The sequence below is a fragment of the Crocuta crocuta genome, unplaced genomic scaffold (genome assembly GCF_008692635.1).
Source record: "Crocuta crocuta isolate KB4526 unplaced genomic scaffold, BGI_CrCroc_1.0 scaffold580, whole genome shotgun sequence".
Taxonomy (NCBI): Eukaryota; Metazoa; Chordata; class Mammalia; order Carnivora; family Hyaenidae; genus Crocuta; species Crocuta crocuta.
Window position 1 is genome coordinate 2,843,713 of NW_027527940.1, and position 22,800 is coordinate 2,866,512.

Genomic DNA, 22,800 nt, shown 5'->3' on the forward strand with positions numbered 1-22,800 from the left:
CAGGGTGGTGTCCACATGGTTGCCCAACCACCTGGAATGCGGCCCCAGATAGGAACCTTTGGATCTGCAAGAGGCATTTCTCTGAGGACAGTTTGTGACATTTGGCAGGTCAGCATCGAAAGCTGACAGGCCCTCAGAATAGAGAATGTGTAGAAAATGTCAGCGCCGCCATTGAGTGGCATGGCTCCACAGGCACCCAGAATGCTGACTGACAGGTATCTCCACCCTGCCAAACTCTGGCTGGGGGCTGGAGATGGTTTGGCTGGCGAGAGCAGGGGTCGGACACAGCCAGCCACAGCTCTGGCCCCTGGCAGGCTGATTGGCCCTATTTTCCAGCCTCTGTGGTGATATCTCCCTGCTGGACTCCAGGCCCCCCTGTGGGGGCACTGCTGCCCCTGGGAAGGGGGTTAGGTTACGAAGGTACTTAGAAGCACCACTGCATCTGTCCTGGGTGGGGAAAAACTGCAGCTTCATTGATCTGCAGCCCCGAGCTTCACCAGTGAGAACAAGGTTGAGCCTGTCACGGGTGCCTTGCAGAGAATCTTTCCTCTGGGGAGACACGATGCCCATGCTGGATGCAGATGTACTGTGAAGTTCATGGAGCTTAAGTCTCGAGATGCTCACTTGAAAAAGCTCCTCCCACGACCCTAGACCTAATTTTGCATTTGCTATTTTGCATGCATTGTCTTAAAAAGGGCTCCCAGATCATATAAGGTCCCGGTCTCATAAAACCAAACCTATCCTTGCCTATGCTACTTGACTCTGGAAAATATTGAGTAAACAGTGAGTGTCTGAGGGGTCAGGGCTCAAGGACTCACAGGCCTCCTTCCCAAATTTCTATCCAGGACCTCCAGCCTGGCAGCCCGGTAAGATGGTGGAGGGCTCTAGCACAGAGCAGACAGCGTCCTCTCTGCGGCCCAGAGGGGTGAACTGGAGCAGCTGAGCTGAGCCAGGTGGGAGCAGATTGTCAGCTCTAGAAAGGTCAAAGTGTCATCCTGAGAAACAGGAGACGACAAGTGTGAGTGTGCCAGATCAAATAGCACTTCTAATTCTGTCCATATGGCCCGTGGTGGAGCATTTGCTGATGACCCATGTTTGACTGCTGGCTTAAAATGAATGCTGTGACATAAAATACCACAGAATTGTACACTTTAAAAGGGTGGATTTTAGGGGCGCCTGGGTGGCTCAGTCAGTTGAATGTCTGACTCTTTAAAAAATTTTTTTAATGTTTATTTACTTGGGGTGCCTGGGTGGCTCAGTCAGTTAAGCATCTGACTTCATTCAGCTCAGGTCACAATCTCAGGGTTTGTGAGTTCAATACCTGCATCAGACAAGCACGTTGAGCCCTGCTTTGGACTCTTTGTTTGGGATTCTCTCTTTCTTTCCCTCTCTCTCTGCTCCTTGCTCACTTGCACCCTCTCTCTGTCTCTCAAAAAACATTTATTTATTTTTTAGGGAGAGAGAGAGAGAGAGAGAGAGAGAAAGAGAGAGAGAGAAGAGAATCCCAAGCAGGCTCCACGCTGTCACTGCAGAGCCTGACTTGGTGCTCAAACCCACGAACTGTGAGAGCATGACCTGAGTCAAAATCAAGAGTTGGACACTTAACCGACTAAGCCACCCAGGTGCCCCCAGAGTCTGACTCTTGACTTCAACTCAGGTCATGATCTTAACAGTTCATGGGGCTGACCCCTGTGTTGGTTCTGTGCTGACAGCTTGGAGTCTGCTTAGGATTTTCTCTCCCTCTCCCTCTGCCCCTCCCCCAATCAAGGACATGTGTGCTATCTCAAAATAAACTTAAACAAATAAAAGGGTGGATTTTATGATATGTGAATTGTATCCCAAAATAAGATAGATAGATGATAGATAGATAGATAGATAGATAGATAGATAGATAGATAGATAAGGATCCGGAGAGCCTGTTTACCCCTTGTTGCTGTGGTGCTTTTCTCAGACATTGGATCCAGGCATGGTGGGTGCGTCAAGGTACTACTTGGTGCCAGGGTTTTGGGCTGTCTCCTGAGATGTCAGTCACACACAGCAAGGGCTGTTCAGGGACTGTGGCTATGTCTTGACTGCATCCTTGCCACAAAACAAAATGGTGGCACTGCAAACAAGTTTCCTGTCCAGCTGGAGTCCTTGGGGGTAGTGGAGTGGCTTCCGCCATTTCTGGGTGACTGGGCCCCAATTTACAGCACCTATCTTGGCACATTTTTCCAAGCCCTCTGAGCCTGATACATGCCCGGGCCAGGGGAAGAGTTAATGATTAACCAGGAGGTAAGAGATGGCTGAGACAGGTGGCCTTCTAGCCCTCAAGAGCAGGCAGTGTGGGGCCCCGCTGAGCCACACCCTCAGCCCTGTTAGTGGAGGCACTGACAGGACAGGCAGAGCACAGGAACTTCTTCTGTCCCTCATATTGTCCCTCTTGGTTTCCAAAGAGCCCAGGAAAGCTCAGTCCCTGTGGGACTGAAGCCCCCTCATCGCAGGTGTCTGGGCACATGGGCAAATACTCCTATTCCCAGGGGCCTGCCCAATCCCAGCATAGCCTGCAGCTCTACCAGTTCCAGAACTTTATTAGGCTGAATTTCAAAGTGCACTGAGAAGCTTACTCAACCTTTTTCCTGAGAGGAAATGGCTCCCTAGACCCACTGGTGACCCTGTGGCTAGAGGGCCCGAATTGCCCTGCAAATGTACCAGCCAGAAGATATTGGTGCCCTTCACATCTTCTTCTGTAACACATGCACAGGCACACATGTGCACAAGCACATACACAAATACACATGCATGCACATGTGCTAGGCATCAGGGATGGTTTCTTCAACCCCCCTGGTTTGTGCCAGGAAAATATTAAAATGACTGTTACCAGACTACCTCCCTCAAAAAGCACAGATACTTTGGGAGTCCCTGGCCAAAGTTGCTGGGGATGGCATGGCACTCTTGTCGGGTTATCGTCCCCAGGTCTGACCTGCCCTCCCAGAGCTATTTTGGGGGCAGGTGGAGGTGTATAGTAATGTCTTCATCAAGGGTATTCTTTGGAATGCTCTTATCAAAGGCATCACCATTTTGTTTGGACACCACATCTTAGCAAATGTAGCTGTGGGCTGATGTGGTTGAGGGAAGAGTTGTGGAAGTAGGAGCTCTGGGGTCTGCATCCTCAGAGAGCAACCTATCCACACAGCAAACATAAGCCAGGGCCTGGTAGGAGGAAGACAGGCATCCATGCTGCCCAGGTGATGGGAGGCAGGCTGGAGAGGGCTGAGGTGGAGGTGTGGCCACAGGGTGGGGACTGTTGCATGGGCATTGTGTTGGGTGGGGTATCCTGCATGGAGCGCTCCCCCTCTGCTGGGGCCCATCAGAGCTGGGGATGCAAGTTGCTGGAAAAAGACCTTGGATATTCCCAGTCCTTCCACTTGTTTGACTCCCTTTCTTAGAGGCAGGCAGGCTGGCTCAGGAAGACATGTTCTCTAATATACTACTGGGTTACTCATCAACATGGCTACAGAGTCCCTACACCTGCCCTGAAAATACTTCACCCACAGCTGTGGTAGCTAACTGTTTCCTTCAAGTGCCCACAGCCTGTATGGCTGCCTGCTGCCTCGTGGTCAGCCCCACTGCTTGCCCACATCCTGACTGGGGCCTGATGTGCTGACTGGCCCGTGGAGACAGACACTTTGTTTCTGATACATCTGGGACTGGAGATGGTTTTCTGTTTTATGGATTGCAGTGATAAGGCTTCTTGGGCACAGGGAAAGAGTGGTGATACCACCACAGTAGGGGAGGGAGGCAGGGCCCTAGAATGTGCCACACACACAAATACCCTCTGATTGTGCCCAGGCGGAGGGCAGCATGGTGCCTCGTCTCTTGGACTTCTTGTGCTGGATGGAGCTGGCGGAAGGATACAGCCACCTTTGGACACCTAATCCTCATGTGGCTCAACAAAACAAGCTAAGACAAAGCTACCCACGGGGAGGATGCCCACCTACCAGACTCTCCTAGCCTGAAACTTTCTCTGTACAAGTGGAAAGGAAACCAACCATGTCTTTATTCCAACTTTCTCCTTAAAGCAGCCTCACAGAATTCCCAGGACTTCTCATGGATCCTTGAACAGATATTATGGATTATCCTGGCTTTGCAAAGGATGCACCTGCCTCGGCCACCTGGTATCTCAGTCTGAAAATGCAAACTACCCTTCATTCCTGTGTTCGAGAAACAGCAGCAAGCCTGAGCTGCCATTTGCGTATATGGTCAAATATTTAAGAACCAAGACACTGAAGAATATGGGGAGGAGGGTGTGGGGGTTCCATTCATTGCCAAGAGTGCATGGTGGCCCACTAAATCTTCACCCCTTTCCTTTCCCTCTTCCCATCCCACTGTAGCCTCTCACCTGGGCACAGACACCACTTTTAATTATTATTATTTTTTTATTAAAATACTGTTATACCCAGTGGAATGCAGCAGCAATCCCGGTATAGGGTGGCATAACAAAACAGCCATGTTTACATTTTAAATATTTACGATAACTTAAACATACAGACACACATCATGGTCTTTGGCAGAAAATGTTCACAGCACAAAAAATACTTTAAAAGAAATACCAAATATTAATCCAAAATATATTAAGTTGTTTTTTTTCTTTCGCAATATTTTTTTGCCTTTTTTTTTTCTTTTTTCCTTTTTGCTTTGTAAACAATGCACATGAACCAAATGTAATTTTCAGCTTTAAAGGGTAGGGGGATGTAAAAAAATATGCAATTGTCCAGCAAATGCAAATGTTTAAAAAGGAAACTTGAGGAATCACGGGAATAAAAGAACACATACCGAACCTAAAAACAGTAAAGGAAAAAAACAAAGATTCAAGGAAACTAAAAACAGTCAAGACAAACTACTAAAACCCACTGAGGGGTCCTGGGGCTGAGCTGGGGGATTCTGTAAGACCAGAGGTCAAAGTCACTGCTGCCAGCAGGCTGTCATGTGGATGCTTCACTCTAATTCCAAAGCACTAGCCCTACTTTTCAGGGCGCTGCTCGCTGGTAGCTTGAGGAGCCAGCCTCACGGGTGCCATTTTGTGATGGGGACTCCATTCAGAAGACCATCTGAGTCACATCTTGTAGCACACAGACTCGTTTGCACCAGCATACTCCCACTTCCACTCCCTCCAGGAGGGAACAAAGACTGATGAGAACAAGGCAGCTTCTCCAGTTCCCTTCAAGAGAATTGGAGCTGGGAAGCCCCCCATGGCAGATGTCTGTGTGTGTGTGTGGTGGCTCATCTCATCTGGCTCAGGGCTCATAACCAAACTGATAAGACGTCCTAGGGACAGGAGCGGTGGAGCCGTTTCAGGAGGCTGGTGATAGGAGTCCATGGGCATTTAAAACAGGGCTCAAGGTGGAAAAAAAGACAGCCAATGTCATGTGGATCAACCAGTATCAAAATCCGTGGGCCAAGAACTTGAGAATGGGAGAGAGCTGGGAGGCCGGTTGGCAGTTACAAGAACCATGGCAGCAGGGACAGGGGAACAGAGAGGGGACAAATCTGAAGTGGCACGCTTCAGTCTTCTGTTCCACAAGAAAGGGGATTATATACAAACTGCACAGCTTATCCCAGTCCACTTAAATGGCCCCTACCCACTCCAACTGAGGGGGCAAGGCTGTGGCTTCTGCAGGACTAACACCCTCAACAGTCCCCAAAAGATGCCAAGTCTCGGTGATCTCAAGGAGGCAGCGAGGAGCTGATGAGCCGAGGAGGTTGGCAGGGGCCACACCTAGCTGCAGGGGGACAGCACAGCTGACTTCTTACTGGTGTCCAGGGCAACCATCCTTGGAAATCAGCCCTTCAGACCAAGAGATGTCTTCCCTCCTGCCTCAGTGCCAAGGTCCAAAGAGGGCTCAGCTCCCTTCTGGGCTTCCAGTTGCTACCCCAACAGTAAGCCTGGGAATCCTCATTCTGCGTGGGCCCAGGAGGGAAGTGGGGCTGAGAGAAGCAGGGTCTTCTGGGTGCAGGTGCTCCCCTCACCCCTGCAGCTTCCTTCCTAAGCCCCCGGCACCAGACAGTCAATGGGAATGAGTGCCTGGTTGGGGAAAGTGGGGCAGCAGCAGTTGGAGGGGCTGCTGGAATGGCCGAGAGGGCAGGAGACAGGGATTGGTTTGGAGTCCCCAAGCACGACCTCCTTCAGATCAGTATCTCCACCATGTCTGACAAGTCCTGGACTCTGGAGGTAGCAACAGAGTCTGAAGAGAGATAAGAGCACAGGCAAATGCCAGCAAACGTTACAAGATTGTTCTTTTAAATCCTGAACCATTTTTACATTATTTACTTACTTACTTATTTATTTTAATTTAATTTAATTTATTTTATTTTATTTTATTTTATTTTGAGAGAGAGAGGGAGAGTGAGCAAGCCAAGGAGGGACAAAGAGAGAGGGAGACAGAGAATCACAAGCAGGCTCCACCTGTTAGCACAGAGCCTAGTATGGGGCTCAAACTCACGAACTGTGAGATCATGACCTGAGCCAAAACCAAGAGTCAAATGCTTAACCAACTGAGCCACCCAGGTGCCCCTAAATCCTGACCCATTTTTTAGATAGGATCTTTCTTCACCAACTCCCCCTGCCTCCCCCCCCCAATGCCAACTGCCCAGGTGACTTGGCCAAACAAGCACAAGGCTCTGCCCCCTTTCCACTCCCCGCTCAGCTCTCCATCCAAACCATCAGTGTCCAATGTGGAAGAATACATTTGTTTCTAACTTTAAACTGCCTGGAGGCTCAGAGGGAGAGGGGCCCAGGGAAGGAGGCTGCAGCATTCTTTCTGTGCCTGTGGTTTTCTGAGATGGCAAGGCAAAGGCAAGCATGCAGGGGCTAATGTGAAAGGGAAGCAAAAAATTGAAAAGGCATCCTCTCAAATGTCTCTCTCTTGGACTCTTTTTAAACAAACTCTTCTACCCTGAGATTGCTGTCAGGTAACTCGCCAAGCTCCATGACCTTAGATATTTAGATTGGTAATGAAATATGTAAGAAAGACTACAGAAGAGGAGACAAAGTGGCCCCCATACAGGCACTTTCTTTCTGAACTCAGGATCTGTCTGTGATCAGGGTTTTTTTGGTTCCTCTATTCACTCATCCAACCAGCCCTCACATTCACCCTGCTGGCCTATGTCTGTGCACTGCTCCCCCTGGAAAGCAGGCCATGAGCCGGAGGGATCTGGGAAATAAGGGCCTGGTGCTCCGGTTCACACCCCAGCATGCCCTCAGCCCTGCCGGGCACAGAAGCCCCAGAAAGAGGGACTTACCCAGTGAGGCTGTCCTCTGGCCACCGCTGTACCCCAGGAGGCTGTCGGGCTCCAGTCCCAAGCAAGCGGCAGTGCTGTCGGGGGGCGCATCGGTCTGGGTGCTCCCATCTCTGCTCCCGTGTTTGGCATGGGCAGGGAGGGGAGCTGCGGCCACTGGCTCCTCCTCAGGGACCCTGTCTGCTGGAGAGGAAGGAAGCTGACAGTTACTGCCTCGCCCACGAGTTGTAGCCCCATGAAGAACACCTCAAGTTAACTGTACCAACTGGTGGCACGAGGTGGTATGGGTTGCTCTTGATTTGCAAGAACTTAGATTAAGGTTAAATGCTACCGTTTCCAAATGGGGATAACTATCAGCTTGGAATGGCTTCCAAATGTTTTAAGTGGCAGACCCCTTCTTTGCAGATGTAATCTTAGAACCAGCAGGGACTCCTGAATTTCTGTGGCACCCGCTCAGACGGAGTGGAAGAGCTTGCCTGGAAGGTACATCTACACAGGAAGCTCTATTTTTGCTTAGACGGCAAGTGGCCAGGATCCAGGGTGGTGGAATTTATGGGGAGGGGGACTACAGCATGCCTCCTCACACCAGCAGGATCGCTGAGGCTATATGGTCCCTGGAGCCAGATGGTAAGCTGGCTCCCCTGGCCAAGGGGTCAGGAAACCCCGGTTCCTCTGAGCCTCAGTTCTGGGAGCAAAGGCCCCAAAACAACCTACTCCTCTACCTGTGCTTCCCTCCTGCTTCATCTCACCTGCAGCCAGCCGGGCAGGGGCATCCACCTGCCGCTCACTAGAAGAGGGACCTTGCCAGCCCTGGTTCCCTGCCGCTGCAGCCACGAAGACAGATGGCACGGACTTGGCGGGCCTCAGGGAGCCCTGGGTGGCCTTTCCAGGGTCTTTCCTGGAGCGCTGCTGAAGGACCTTGATCACTGCATCCTTCTCCAGGATCTGGGCATGGAGCACCTTCAGCCTGAGGGATGAGAGGCCACACTCACATGGTCAGACCTATAGACCCAGTGGCCTCCACCCTTCCCACCTCGGAAAAGGACAAAAAGCTCTCCTCCACTGAGGAACCAGGCTGTATTCTCTTGTCCTTGTAACAGGAGTAGGGGGCTTTAGAAATGGTTCTGAAATCTGAAGACTGAAAACCTCCAGCACGAGACACTGAGCCCTTCCTACACCAGCAAAGGCAGGTCAAGGGGTGGGTTGCATTCCTCTGATGATAGCAATGGCACAACCCCTCTCCCATGGGGCAGTACCCCAGAGCTGCTGCCCATCAAATGTGCTCAGTTGATGTGCTGGTGCTTTCAAGTCAGACATAGGTTGAATAGAAATCTTATAGGACCTCTGAGATCGTTTTTGGAGGGAAAATACTAGTCATCCCCAAGGCAGGGACCTAGTCCACATTCCTTCTGGGGTGGTATATGGTGTGGACTCACTTGGAAAAGTCTTATTCTCTGGCTTACTGGGGGTGGGGGGAGTAGGTAGAGGCCAGGGCCTTGGACAGCATCCAATACCTCCACAGCCAAGGTCTCCTGGGCAGACCAAGGAGTCTCTGGGAAAAAACGTGTGTGATGCCAGGTGTGCCAAACACACAGGAATCAGCCCAGAAGCACGAGGGACTTCTAAGCCTTGTAGGGAGAGGGGTGTTTATCAGGGATTAAGGGCATGGCAGGGGTTGGACGGGGCCACCCCCACCCCCACCTCAGGTGGCCTGCAGTGCCCAACCTGCTTTCCATCTCCTGATGCCGGTGGCCACCGGTGAGCAGGCCCTCATTGAAGCTGCTGCTGGGCGAAGGCTGGGGGGAGTGCCGGATGAGAGTGGTGTCGCGCTGGGCGGCAGCCGTGGCGGCAGCATCCATGGCAAACTGCCTCATGGCACGCTCCTCCAAATACTTCTGCTCCCACTTGGTCATATCAGCCTCCAGTGCCAGGATCTGCTCCTCTTTCTCCCGCAGTTGTTCTGACAGCCGCAGGGCACTGAGCTCCGGGGACCCACTACTGCCACTGCCACCAGTGGGGGTGCCTGCCTGTCTCTGCGGAGAAGGGAGCACTGTGGTCAAGGGTGGAGGCTGGGATGTGGCAGCCACTGGTCCTCACCCCACACCATGACTCTCACCTATGCACGGGTTCGCTCTGCCCTTCCTGACACACCCACCCTGGCACCCTGCTGCCACCAAAGATGAAGTAGGTGCTACAGTTCACACCCCTGTGGCCAAGGGTATAGGAAAGATCAGGAGTGCTCTTGCATAGGGGACCATGGAAAGTATCCTCCAAACTGGGAAAGGGGTACTCTTGATAATTACACTGTGACAACTGATGTAAACTAGGACCCACCTGGGCAGTCTGGGACATTTGGTCACCCACCTCTGTGGGAGGGGTAAGGTTGGGAGTGGAGACAGAACTCTACCTGGTTTGTAAACACCAGGGTTAGTAACACAGCCCAAAGTGAGCATAAAGACTCAGGATGTGGGTTACCATCGGCCTTCTTCATCTTGGGGAGACACGGAAGAGCTGGCTAGTCTTCTGCATCAAGGCTCCTAAGCTACTTTCTCTAGAGAACAAAGGTGCCAACCCCAGCCGCTGTGGAGCACGGAAGCCCAGGTCTTGAGTCCTTCAGGTCGCCAGCCAGCCAAGAGGCAAAGCCTCTGCTAAGGTGGCTGGGAGGAATGGGGCAAGGCTGGAACCCAGATCACCCATTTTCCAAGGGGGGGCCTCCACCTGGACGTTGGCAGGGGCTCCTGAGACTTCAGAACTGGCCTCCCTCTGCTGCCACCGCAGGTCTCTGAGCTCACCTGCTGTGCACGCAGGGCCTTAAGTTCCTGCTCTAGGCGTGTCCGCAGACGTAGCTCCAGCAGCTCCCGCTTCTCACAGGCGGCTTGCAGCTGCCCGAGGGCCTGCTGCAGCCGCTCCACCTTCTCCACGTAGGCCTGCTTCTTGCGCAGCTCCTCCTCGGCTCGTGCAGCCCGGCCCTGCGCATTGCTCAGAGCCTGCTCCAGCAGCTCCGCCCGCCGCCGCTGGTCCTCGATGGCGCCGCGCAGCAGGGCCGTCTCCCGCTCCAGCTTCTCCTGCTCCTGCTGCTGCTCATAGCCTGCAGGGAGATGCGGGGCTCAGTCCGTGATGGCAACCACCCTAGCTCGTCCCACTGGACACCTACCAGATGCTGGGCCTCTCCACAACCCTCGGAGTTAGGTGCTAGTATTTCCATTACCATTTTATGGAGGAGGAGCAGGTTAAGTCACAAATAAATAGCCGCACAAATAAATTCCGCCTTTGCAGGAATAACTGGGCTATGCTGCCTCTTTGCTGGGACATGGGCAGCCCCAAACACTGTCCACTTGTGCCAGGTGTCACAATTTCCAAACCACCTTCACAGTTTCTCACAGTGATGCTAGAGACTGGCCAGATGGGAACTGTGATGCCCTTCCAGATGAGAAGGCTCAGGTGGACTATGACATAACCATCGTTCAAGCGATAGAATGAAGGAATGGGGAAGAGAAGTATCACTGGCTGCACCATGAGCCAGGCACTTATGCATCTTACTCTCGTGAAGCCTCTGATAATGGCCCCTCGAGGCAGGATGTGTGACCCCCCCCAACATACTGGGGAAGAAACAAAGGTGAATGGTGCTGTTCAAGTGGAGACCCAAGGCAGCCTGGTCCTTTAGAGACTGTGGTGGGGTGCCCCTCAGACCCACAGGCCTCCCAGAGTGAGCTCTGGGATGCATTCTGTGGACCCAGGGCTCCCCAGAATAGGGCTACGTTTCCTTCTCTGGTCTGGGGAACCACTGAGAGGTAGGCAACCAGGCTTATAAAGAAATGCAAACTTTGAGGCACAATAAAAATGACTATGATCCAAAGATTTTTGCCTGAAGTCCTAGCTAAGCTGACTTTTAAATCATCTTTGTTCCTTGCCCAGAAGAACTCGGCTCAGAGACCTACTCTGCCAAGCAAAGCCTCAGCCAGACTGCACACAGTCTTCCAGGTGGTGCTCTAGGCTTAAATCTACCTCCCATGCACTTGCCCGTTGGGAGTCCAGGCTAGCCCCCCAAAGAGTGGGTGGGCTGCCTGCCTTACTGCAGGGGAGAAGGGGGCGGGCTCCAGGGCCTGCCTGATGAACTCAAAGGCACTGTCCCCAGAGCTGCACCATCACTGTACAGTTGCAAGAAAACTGTTCTATACTGTGCCAACCTGTACAATCACTACTAGGCACTCATGGCTATTGAGCACTTAAAATGTGACTAATATGGGGAAGGAACTGAAATTTTTGTTTTTATTTAATTTTAATTAACTCTAATCTTTGGGCCACATGTGGCTAAGTTCCTATCACATAGGATAATATCACATAGGATAGGATAATTCCAGGTTCTGGAATATTAGAGTGAAGCCTAGGGGCCTGGGTAGGCAGAGGGAGAATTGATTTACTCAGGGCCCTGGGGCAAGAGAAGGGCACAAGCAACTGAGGTCAGCTCTGACTTCCTCCGGAGTTTTGAAGACTGGGCCCAGACTGGCCTCACTCTTTGGTGTGGAGGGAAAAGATGAGGAAGCTCAACAATACTGAAGTTGAGGCATCCACAGTGGGTTGACTTGGCATCTACTGAGCGTGGTGCAGAGGCTGGCAGAGAGAGTAGACTGGGGACTTGGGACTAGAGACAATGACCCCCTCTTGCATGTGCTCAGAGCGCACAGTTTACGGAGCTTGCAGGCAGCAGCCACTCATCCCAGTCTGACCATGGCCGCCCCATCTTATAACCCCAGAACCTGAGTCCAGCAAGGAGAAAATGTCCAACAGGGACAGAGCTTGGAAAGCGAGGAGGCCTCAGGACTCAAGGCCAGATCCCCAGGGAGAGACAGACCAGAGCAGCCGGAGCTGTCTGCATGAAAAGCAGGTGGCATTGGTGAAAATAATCACACTTTCCTCCTAGTTGTTGACTGACCCCAGAAAAAAAAGTGAAGTCAACTAGAGACCTTTTCCCTGGGAGTTTTGTGTTTTCTCCATAGGTATTAAGGAACAAGGAAAAGCTGCTTGGCTTTCCTCAGCCCTTGGGGAGAAGTGGAGGGACCTAGTCTGTTTCTCGAAGCTTCCTGCTGCCTTGCACAACCTGGAAGGCCCAGACAGGGGCTGGGAGGCCTCAGCCTTGGCCATGCTCAGCCACCAGGATTAAACTGTTGGGGAAGAGAGAGGAGCCAGGAGAACGGGAGGGTGCCAAGTGTACACAGGAAGGCAGAGCAAGCTGCACAGGGGGAAGGGGGATGCACCTCCCCCCCAACCCCCCACCGCAGAAAGCGACAGGCTTGGGGGCCCCATGAGTTCGGCCCTTCTCCCTTTCCCTTTGTCCCAGTCTGTCCAGCCGCACCGGGAGGGAGCGGCGGGGGGCGGGTCCAGAGCGGAACAGCCCAGAGGCTCTGGAATGCCAAGCATCCAGGTCACCCGCGGCTGCGAGATTAATGGCTCCAGCGAGGAGCCAAGAACAGCCTGGCGCTTGCTCCCCGGGGAGCGGAAACGCCTCCAGGCCGGCCTCCCCCCTCGCCCCTCCTCTACTGGCTCCCAGAAACCAGCCTTGCTACTTCCTTTATGAGGCGCCACGCCCCCGAGGCCTGCCCCCCTACAGGAGGCCCCCTACAGCCAGCGACCCCTCTGCCCAGGCTCCTAAGGGCTATTACACCAAAGGTTGCCCCCTTTTCGCCCTCCCCCAGCATCAACACCTCCATTGCCACCTCAATCTGCTCAGTACAGCCTAGCCTACCTCCTGCCCAACCCCCCAGCCGCAATCCCGTCAGTGTCTTGTTCCCCCATTCGCTGTCCAGGGCAGCCCCAGGAGGGCTCTGAGCCTTCCTCGAGAAGGGAGGTGCTGCCAGCCAGAGCTCAGTCTTCAAGTCCCCACTTCTGGACACCCCCTACTATCCCAGCCATTCACACACAGTAGGCTTATCAAAGCCATCCTTGCCAGGACACCAACCACCCCCATTCCATTTCTCTGCAAATGCCCAAACACCACAATAGCACAATAGGAACTTCTGATTGCTGGAGCTTCTTTCTGGGGCTACCCTCAGGGCTTCCTTTGTCTCTCCCACTCCACGCACCTTCACTTGAGCCATCCTCCTGCCATTCCCACAGAGCCTCTCAGGCCAGTGGAGACTTCTTAATCACTAATCTCCAGGGCCAGGGACACCCTTGTTCCTTGAATCCGTGGTTAGAAGACCCTGCTCCTTTCACAAGCTTAACCTCTCTGCCTTGACTTCCCTGCCAATGAGCCTTCAAGGCCTGCTCCCACCCTCTGCCAGATACATGATAGGTGCTTAGTATGGTTCTCCTAACCAACAAATAAATGACTGATTGCATAGGGCTAGTCAATGGTGAACTCCTCCACTTTCTTCAAGAAGCCTTCCAACACCCGTTAGAGTAGCTTCCCAAACCTCTTCTTTAGACTGCATCCCTTGGTTAAGGTTCCAGGAACCCATTTTTGGTCATCTGCAGGTACCTCCACTTGGCTACCTTGCTGTGGCCCAGTTGCCACCATGCACCCCAGCTTCTCACATTCCAACCAGGCACCCCCAACCTTTCTTCCTGGAACTCCCTGGGGAACTCACATTCCTTCTCTCTCCTCTCACTTGCCTCCAGGGCTGTCTGTACTCCCCCTCCCCCCGCTCACCACACCTTCAATTCTGAAGGATACTGTACTGACACAGCACCACAGCTCAGCAAATCACTGCACCCCAGCTGTCCCTCTTGGATCCACTGATCTCTCCAATAAATATGGAAACAGATCTTATTCTTTGGAAGCCACCCCTCCCAGCCAGTCCTGGGTGCACAGTAGGCATTCAGTAATCCTGTGCTCAAACCACTGCTTTGATAAGCGGGAGAGCCAATCCTCCCTGTCCACAGTCACTGCCATGGTCTCACCACCCACACATCTGTCCAGGCACCTGTGTGTGACCCCTACTCACTCTGAGCAAGCAGCTTGGCCACCATGTCCTGACTGCCTGCCTGGGCCTCCTGTGTCTTGGTTGCCAGGCGGCGGTTTGCGGATTCCAATCTCTCTGTTTCAAATGAAGGAAAACATGTTTTCAGGAAAGATGTTTGAGTATCAGGTGAAGCTGCCTGCCCGGGTGTCCCTTAGGGTCCTGTCTGCGGGGCTGCACCCTCCAAACTGGGGATGGGCTGATAGGGAAGCCCCAGATGTGCTGAGGGCTTAATGAGGAGGGAGCACTCTGGGCCATATAGGTGAGGGCTCCACCGAGGCTCCAAGGCATAGCACAGAAACAAGCATCCTTCTGTCAAAGTGGCCACTTCTGAGCCAATTTACACTAATTTTTGCAGAGGGCAGAAATTCTGAATTTCTCCCTGGAAGAGAGGGATCAGACCCTCCACAGACACTCTCCACCCCCTCTACCTGGGTGACCTCCCTCACCTCGGAGATCCCTGTTGAAGTCCTGTAGCCTCCTCATTTCACTGTCCATTTTGTTCCGCATGGTCTTCTCCAGGGCCTCCCGCTTGTTAGAGGCTCTCGTCAGGCTCTCATGGGCCTCAGAGAGCCGCTGGATTTCACTTTCCAGCTGCAAGAAAGAGGCAGAAAGAGCTGAAGGAGGAGAGAGATCCCTGCAGGCGAGTAGCAGTCAAGGTCCCCTCCACAGGCCCAGGCTGTTACCCTCCATCAGGAAAGATGAGAGAGAAGAGAATTAAAAGCAACAGCAAAAAATCCAGGTGGCTATAATGGGATGGTCAGAAGCTTGTGGCCTCCAGATATGAATCAGAATACTAGAACCAGCAAGCAAGGGTCCCACCCATTGTGCTAAGGTCCAGATGCTGAGTGACCGAGGGCTTAACCCAGCTTTCCTGCACCCAATGTCCAGAAAGATGCATTTTACTTCTGTCCAGTTTCTACTGAGAATCTGAGCACAGGGGCCAGGAGGGGGCACAAAAAGACTCCAGCCATGTTCCAGGGTTTGAGCTATCTTGGACACCACAGGACAGTCACAGGAGGCCTGAGGCCACCTGTCAAAGCTGAACGCACGGCTGGTAAACCTTCACTAAAGAACGGGGCGCCAGACCCCAGCCTGCGCTGCCTCTGCCTGGAGTAGTTCCTCCTCCAGCCATCACCATCCACTGCAGAGGGCCAGCCTACCCCCGCTGCCCCTCCCACTTGGCTGCTGGCAGGTTCCGCACGTGCTCTGAGCTGGCCTGTGATTCCAATAAGTAGCTCGTTTTTTCCAAGAGGAGGGGCTTTCTCTTCGGCCAGGGCTGGCCTAGAACAGACTTACTGTTGTGTGGGGGACACAAAGGGCTCTCTGTGGGAGGTGTCCGCAGGAGGGGGTGTGTGCAGGGGAAGGGTGTGCAGGGAGCTGGTGAATGGGCTCTTTCTAATCACCACTGGCCAGCAATTGCTCACACTCCGGGCCTGCTCTGCCAGCCTTGCGGCTGCTCCCCAGCTGTCTAGAGTCAGCGAGGGAGGGGATATGAAGCACGAGGGAGTGGGGGCCAGCTCCCCATTGCCCCTCTGAGGCCCCAGCAGGGCCTACCTTCTCAATGCGGCCCGCCTTCTCTGCTGAGCTCTCCAGCTCCCTCTGCAGCCTCTCGTTGTCCCTCTGCAGCCTGGCATTCTCCCTCAGCACGGCCTCCATCTGGGCCAGGTGGGCGCTGCCCGAGGGGGCTGAGGAGGCCTGGCTGCCTGCCGGCCCCTCCACCTCCGGTGGACCGAGGGAGCCTAGGGCGCCATGGCTGAGGGCCGCTGGGTGTGGTGGCAGGGGGTGCTCCTGGGCCTGCTGCAGGTACTGGTACTGCTGTTGCTGCTGGAGGAACACAGGGGGCACCTGGGCCTGCAGGATCCTGGGGAACAGAACAGACTGTGTTCAGAGACTATATAGACCACCATGACTCCCACCCCTGAGCAACCCTGAGATTCCCTCCTGGCATAATGGGGAATCTCCCCACAACATTAGGTAGTGACCAGTGGGGAAGGCCTTTTCAGCAGAGTGTCTACCTAAGACCCTCGAGGACCAAGGGAATGGGGCCTGAGGGGGTTAACATCAGGAAGCATATTTCATGCCCAGCCTCACTGTGGCCGAGGCCCTGGGGGTCAGCCTGAGTAGTCCTGGTCCTTGTAACTAGTACTTAAATAAGGCATCTTAAACAAGGCACACTTGACCGTTCTAATCCACAGAAGATTCTTTCTGGGTTTGGAGGCCGTGTCAGTCATAACTTGAGCACACAGTCTTCCAGGCCTCTGGCCACTTGGGTGGCTGGGCCCCAGCAGCTACCCCTATGTCTGTTATAAGCCTCTTACACTAGCACCTGCCAGTGTAGCACACCCACGTTTTCTCCCTCCTATTTCAGGTCCCATCACCCGTCACAGAAACATTTTTAGAATACTGTGGCTAAGGGCAGAGTAGTGAGATAGATGTCTGGGTAAGAGTCTGAGCTCCAAAGTCTGACCAAATAGGCATTCAAATCCCCAGGGTGCCAGCATGCCTCTGCTAAATCATGAGGGCGAAGATCTCCAGCCTCAAGGGGCTCGCCAGGGCAACACAAAGCCTGGCCAGTGCTGGGCCTACAGCATATGAAGCCACAATGGCGGCCCATCATCTACCTCTCCTACTGGTAACTACAGCCTCTTGTCTTTTTAAAGAGTAAATGTAACCCATGCACTAGATATTCTTGGGCGTTGGGGCCACCTCTAGACTTCTGCAATAGCCTGAGTTTAAGGACAATGTTCTACTGGATCCTAGCAATGGTGGGGTCAGAACCCCGTTACGGGAAGGAGCAAAGAGCAAGAGGCATGGGGGTAGAGGCTGGTCTCAGAGCCTTGCTGGGGCCTTGAGACTCCAGGTATAAAAGAATAGACTTCCTCAGTGACACCAGGAATTTTCCAGGCCCCAGAATCTCCATGAGAGTTGAATTCCACTTCTGGGTTCATCACATCAGCACTCATATCCTCCCTCCCCTGCTCCTCTTAGGACCCTAGGCTAAAAGAAAAGTCCCTGCGCCTAGTTCCTAAGGAATAATCCTTCCCTGATCAGCTGAAAGGAAACGATGCGCAGATCTATTTCTCTTATTGACTAAGGTAGAGCTTCTAGTGAGAGCTGAGCTGAGGGTCTCCAATGGAATGTCCAAACTCTCCCTGCACTGCTAAATGCGGCATTCTCAGGGTTGCTTCATGAACTTTCTCCCCCCTGCACTGGGCCAGGCAGACACAACTGGCATTCTTTGAGGATGACTTAGCTCTGAGGAAGAATGGAGTCTCCCTTCCCTTCACACTTACTCTCTGCCCCCACCTCCAGTTTCCCCCTCCCCCTCCCTCCCTTTTTTGTTCTCCTGCAGTCTACTTCCTTTCCACGATATTATCTTTTCCTGACAGGGCTCAATAAGGCTGCTCCAAAAGAAGAAACCCACGACTCAGCTTCCGAAACTCTCCCTGACCAAGCCCTGAGAAAGGAGATAAGGTGGGGATGCGAGAGGTGGAGGTTGGAGAAAACCCATAGGATTCTGTCTGCTACTTCCCCCACACCAACACTATGGCGTCACTCATTTCTCGAGAGCAAGGAAAGGCATCTATCCCAGGAAAAGACCAAGTGGTGGGAAAGTGAGTGACTAAATGAAGACTCAGCAAGAATGAAGAGAACCAGACTTCGACCTTGAGCCTCCAGATGAAAGGAGTCTGCAAATCAAGGGGTTTCCTGGACCACCATGGGCAGGGGAGATGCAGTGTGTGTGACATGAAGGAGTTGTGTCAGCTTCTCAGAAGGTGCAGGGCCAAGTGAGAAGACTGGGGCAGAACCTCATTTCTAGGAACCAGTATTTCTGCAAGCTGGGCTTTCTGCCTCCTCCTGGTCTCCTGCTTCCATTCTTCCCCCTTAGAACCCATTCTCTACATGCAGCCCGAGGGACCTTCTTAAAGAAGTAAGCCAAATCACATCCTCTAAAGGCTTCATGATCAAGCTCTATATCTGCCAACAGCCTTTTCCAAGGCTCCACAGGAAAGGGGCTTGCCTGGACCCCGTGTCCTCTCCCGCTACAGGCTCCAGCCACCTGAAGCACATGGGAAAACATGAAAGGAAATGAATGGTAGCTGCCCTGGTGTAGGATGGGGAGAGGTCTTTAAGGAGGCCATCTGGTCTTCCTGCCTCCAGCTAGGAATGCCCTCCATTAATCACAGAAAGCAAACGGTCCACTTGGTCTGAAAAGTCTCCAGAGGAGGAGGAGGTCCCACCTTGCCACTTAGCTTGGAAACAGTTTGGCAATGACTCCCAGCCCTTGTCTTTAGCACGTTCTTTTGAAAACCTAACCTTTAACCCCCTGCTGTAACTTGTACCCTCTGGGAACCTTAGTTACTGGACTGCTACAGCTAATTACACAATGGTATTCATCTCCGAATTAACACAAAAGATGCCACTGAGTTCTCATGTGACCTTGGCTAGGTCCTACTTTCCTCCAGGCATTAGCCCCTCCTTCTTGGAGAGGAGGCAGGTATGAACAGCTTTCCTATGGGGCTGGCCTGCCCTCACAAAAGGTGTCGTCTGGAGGCTCTCCACCTTGGGGAGAACTATACTGGAAGAAAGTTGAGAGCTTGAAAGAGCAGGGTGGGCATTTACCTGACTTCAGCATGCTGGAAGTGTGGGCTCCCGCGGGTGCGGTACCGTGGGTCGGTGACAGCAGTGGCAGTCTCATGAGCTAGCACAACGTGTGGGTACTGAGGCGGAGGTCCGCGGGGCTCTGGGCCCTCGGCAGGGGGGCCCCTGGGTGGGGGGCCTAGCTGATTGCGGGCCAGCTGCGGGAAGCTGTGGGAGGAGCTCATGTGGCTGGGAGCCCGGGCACCGTTCCTCTCCAGGGACAGCTGCAGGAGCCGTTCACTCAGGGAGCGTACATGCCCATGCCTCAGCTCCCGCAGCGCCTCATCCTGACTCCGATTGCCGCCTGAGGCCCCTCGGGGATCCCGTTCCCCCGCATGTGGCCGGGGCCCTGCCTGATGGGCTGCATAGTACTGTGAATGGGCTTTAGCTTCTTCATAGGTGGGCAGCTCCTCACCCTTGCTGGGCTGTGGGCACAGCCGGTAGAGGGTGTTCTCTGCCAGGTGGGTCTCACCACCCTGGTGCTCCTGGCCCTGGGGCTCCTGCCTTGTGGCCTGCTGTAGCACCTGAGTGTCCTCGGGTGCCAAGATTTCCACGGAGGCTTGGGGGCTCCCTGTGCTCCCAGCCCCAGCCCCACCCCGCAGGGCTTGCTGCTGGATGGCCAGCAGTGTGCGTGTCTCAGTCAGGTTGCCATAGCGCAGCTGCTCCTGGATGAGGCGGTGCAGGACTGTCCCCGAGGAGTCTTCCAGGGTCCTCATCCTTCCTTGGCTTGCACACCCCTGCCTGAACAGTGGCCAGTGGCACCTGGCCCTAGGGCACCTGGGAGAAGAGAAAGAGCAATCAGTNGACTTTCCATTACACTCTGGTTCAAAGCATAATGGTAAAGAGCAAGACTATAGAGGGTCACGCAAGCCTGGGTTCAACGCCAATGCTGCTGCCTACTGATTAAGGTAAGTTACCTAACCTCTGAGCCTTCGTTTCTCCATCAGAAAAATTAATGAACAATGCTTGCTCATGGAGTTGAAAATCACATGAGGCAATGGCTGTTGAGCTCCTGGGGCACTTTAAGTCCTTAGCAAAGGACTGCCATACCATCACAATCACAGAGACTTAGTACAGAGGCATCTCTGCGGCTTTACTATGTCTAAAGAAAAAGATAGTAACCTAGTAGGTAATCAATCACCCAGGAACCCCAGCCTCCTACAGTCGGCTTCCCATTGAAAAGGCTGAAAAGAGTCTCCAGAGCAGAGGTAGTTCAGCCATAACCACTGAGCAGGCCAGTCTAGGGGTGGACAGGGGCCCAGTTTATTGGCAGGTGCTAAAGAATGAGTCCAGCCTAGTATTACCCTTGGGCATACTGCCCCTAGCTCCCTCTAGAATGCTGCATGCCTGAGCCCTAGCCTTAGCACAGTTAACTTGCCACCCTTTACCATGCTGAGCCCTCCCTGTCATGGGATGACCTTGGCAGTCACTCTGCAAGGTGAACAGGAAGAAGGAAAAAAATGCATCTGGTTTGGTGAATAAGGGAAGAAAGAAGAGAGCTACAATACGACCATGGTTTTGTAAACAGAGGCAAAAAGGTGCCACCCATCCAGTTTTGTGGGTCAGCCACATAGTCTGTGTGCTGACAGCAACTGCATGGGTGCTCCAGGAAAAAGAAAGGGTAGCACCATGTCTTTGATTTTATGAGCCTNGGCTGGAAGCCTAAAGGTGCAGGGAGATCATATCCCCTGAGGAAGGTATTGTCTTCTGAGCTTGGGCTCTCAGTGGCTCATGTCCTGGAAGACTGCCCACCTTACCTGGCTTCCTTCCCACAGCCTCCTCCAACACAAACCTCCAAACTAGATTCAGGGAAAACCAAACAAAACCTACATCTCTTTAGGTCCTTCTGTATGGGAGGAGGGGAGCAGGAAGAATGTGGCCCCTCCTCTGCCACAGAACTAGCCGCAGTACCCTGCTGCTGTTTGGACTTGGCAGGTTGGCAGAGCAGCCATTCCCATCCACTGATTCCTCTTGGCTGCCCAGAAATGAGAAGGAGTAGAGTCTGGAAAGCATCTCTGTACCCATCCTTCTAGGCACCCATCATCCCTTCTCCCTACACCCAGGAGGCTGGAGATGCAAGACTCCAGAGTTACCAGGGGCAAAACAAACTGGAATCAATTCGCCCTAGAGTTTCATCTGCGGGGCATTTCCTAAAGTAATCAGTCTGGGCTGAGCCCTGCTGAAAACACCCGGGGAATGCAGAGCTTTCTGGACAGATTCCTGGCCTCCTCCCCACAGCAGTGTGCCTGGGAGCAGGGAACACCTCCGGGGCCTCTTATCCGAATTTGTCCCTGTCAGCCCCCTCAGATGCATATCCTTTCGGCTGAGCCGTTACTAAAATCTGCGACCACGACCCAAGCCACGCACCTTTACTGCACCAGTGCGCCTTGTTCTTTGAACCCCCACCCCCTTCCTAAGTTAAGCCCCCAACTCTGGCTCTTGCCGGGGCTCACGCTTGCCTAAGGAACCCAAGCGACTGTCCCTAAATCAGACTGCACCCCAGCCAGGGATCCCGCCCTACCCGGCTCCAAGCCGACCACGAACACCTGGAGGCCGCCGGTGCGTCCAGAGCGAGCAGGGGAAGGTAGCCGGTGGCGCACGGAGTTCTTTAAGCGTCGCGGGCCCGCCTCCCTCCCAGCCTCCCGAGCCCTCTTTGTTTTCCAAATGCTCCAACGCTGACGTCACCGGGCTGGACGGCCGGCTGCATTCTTTCTAAGTGAGAGCCAGTCAGTGGCTCCAGAGAGGATTTTCCAAGGAAGACAAAGAGGAATTCTTGGACTAGTTGGGGGCAAAGACACCTGTAATCCCCACCTAACCATATCAGCCCCAGAGCCCTACAACTTGAACCCGAAGAGGCGTCTCCTGCCCAGTTTTGCACCGCTCTCTCCAACCCACGACCCAAAACACTGGACACCGCTCTCGCCAGAGGCTGCTCCCTCCCCCAGCCCCAGGGGACCGGCGCGCCTGCTAGAGCCCCCGACCCAGGCGCACTGCGGGTGGCCCTCAGAGAGGAATTGCCCCTGGCCGCCTTCGCGGCTTCCTGGGAAGGGAGCACTGCATCCCGAGGACGCTTACAGCGCCGGGCTCCCGCTCCCAGAAAAGAGCGGGCTGAGCCGGGGCTCTGGCTTCGGCTGGACGCAGCTCTCCCGACCCGACCGCTCCCCGAAGCGCCGAGCGGCCTTCCTTACCGCTGCGGCCCCCGGGTGCTTGGCGCAGTCGGACCCGACGACCCGGCCCGGCTCGGTTCGCCTCAGCTCAGCTCGGCGGCGGAGGTGTGCACTAGGCGGTGGCGCCGACGCTCTGGCCGCTCGGGCCCCAGCGCGCAGCCCCAGGGTCGGCCCGCGCCGGAGGCGGCTGCTATGCCTGGAATGTGAGAGTTTCAGGTTCCCCCTCGGGATCAAAGCGAACCACAAATAACCTCAGTGCGCCGCCCTCCTCCGCCCTCCGCCTCCTCCGGCTCCCTCCTCCCGGCCCCCGCCTTCCTCCCAGGAGGCGGCGCTGCGGGCCCGGCGCCTGGCCCCAGAGCTCCGCTCCCGGCGTCCCAGGGCCCTCCAGGACGCTCTGCACCTCTCCCGCCTCCCCACGCCACCGCCACCGCCACCGCCACTCTTTGCCTTCGGGGCTGCCGGGGAAGAATTAATCCCCTCGGCCATTACCTCCCCCCCAAGTGCGTCGGGCCTTCCACTCACTCCTTCCCTGTCGGCGGGACGACGCCGGGAGATGGGCAATCGCGTGTCGCTGAGGGGTTCTGGGTGCTGCGGCGGGAGACGGCTGCGGTTGGCGCGCGCGCGCGCGGGCGTGCGTGCGAGCGTGTGTGTGTGTGTGTACACAAGGGAAGGAAGACCGCAAAGATGTCCTTACCGGCTTGGCTGGAATGCTACCATCACCCCTGCCCCGGTGTAGAGAAGACTGCTTCCCC

General features: G+C 54.2%; 1 protein-coding gene across 6 annotated transcripts; it reads right to left on the reverse strand.

The window, feature by feature from the left end:
• Nucleotides 1-4,398: 4,398 nt before the first annotated feature.
• On the reverse strand, nt 4,399-22,208 carry AMOTL2 (angiomotin like 2). Of its 6 annotated transcripts, none has more exons than XM_077752316.1 (10): nt 22,070-22,208; nt 18,864-19,643; nt 15,795-16,101; nt 14,687-14,831; nt 14,223-14,315; nt 10,071-10,366; nt 9,004-9,311; nt 8,028-8,245; nt 7,282-7,461; nt 4,399-6,224 (listed from the first exon to the last, which is right to left on the reverse strand). In XM_077752316.1, the coding sequence occupies exons 2-10, from the start codon at nt 19,595-19,597 to the stop codon at nt 6,166-6,168; spliced, it is 2,340 nt and encodes a 779-aa protein (XP_077608442.1). In that variant the 5' UTR covers nt 19,598-19,643; nt 22,070-22,208; the 3' UTR covers nt 4,399-6,165. The 6 variants fall into 6 exon arrangements, with proteins under 6 accessions (XP_077608442.1, XP_077608445.1, XP_077608440.1 ...); XM_077752319.1 differs by having other exon boundaries at nt 7,282-7,458; nt 18,864-19,658; XM_077752314.1 differs by having other exon boundaries at nt 18,864-19,658.
• Between the last annotated feature and the right edge of the window lie 592 nt (nt 22,209-22,800).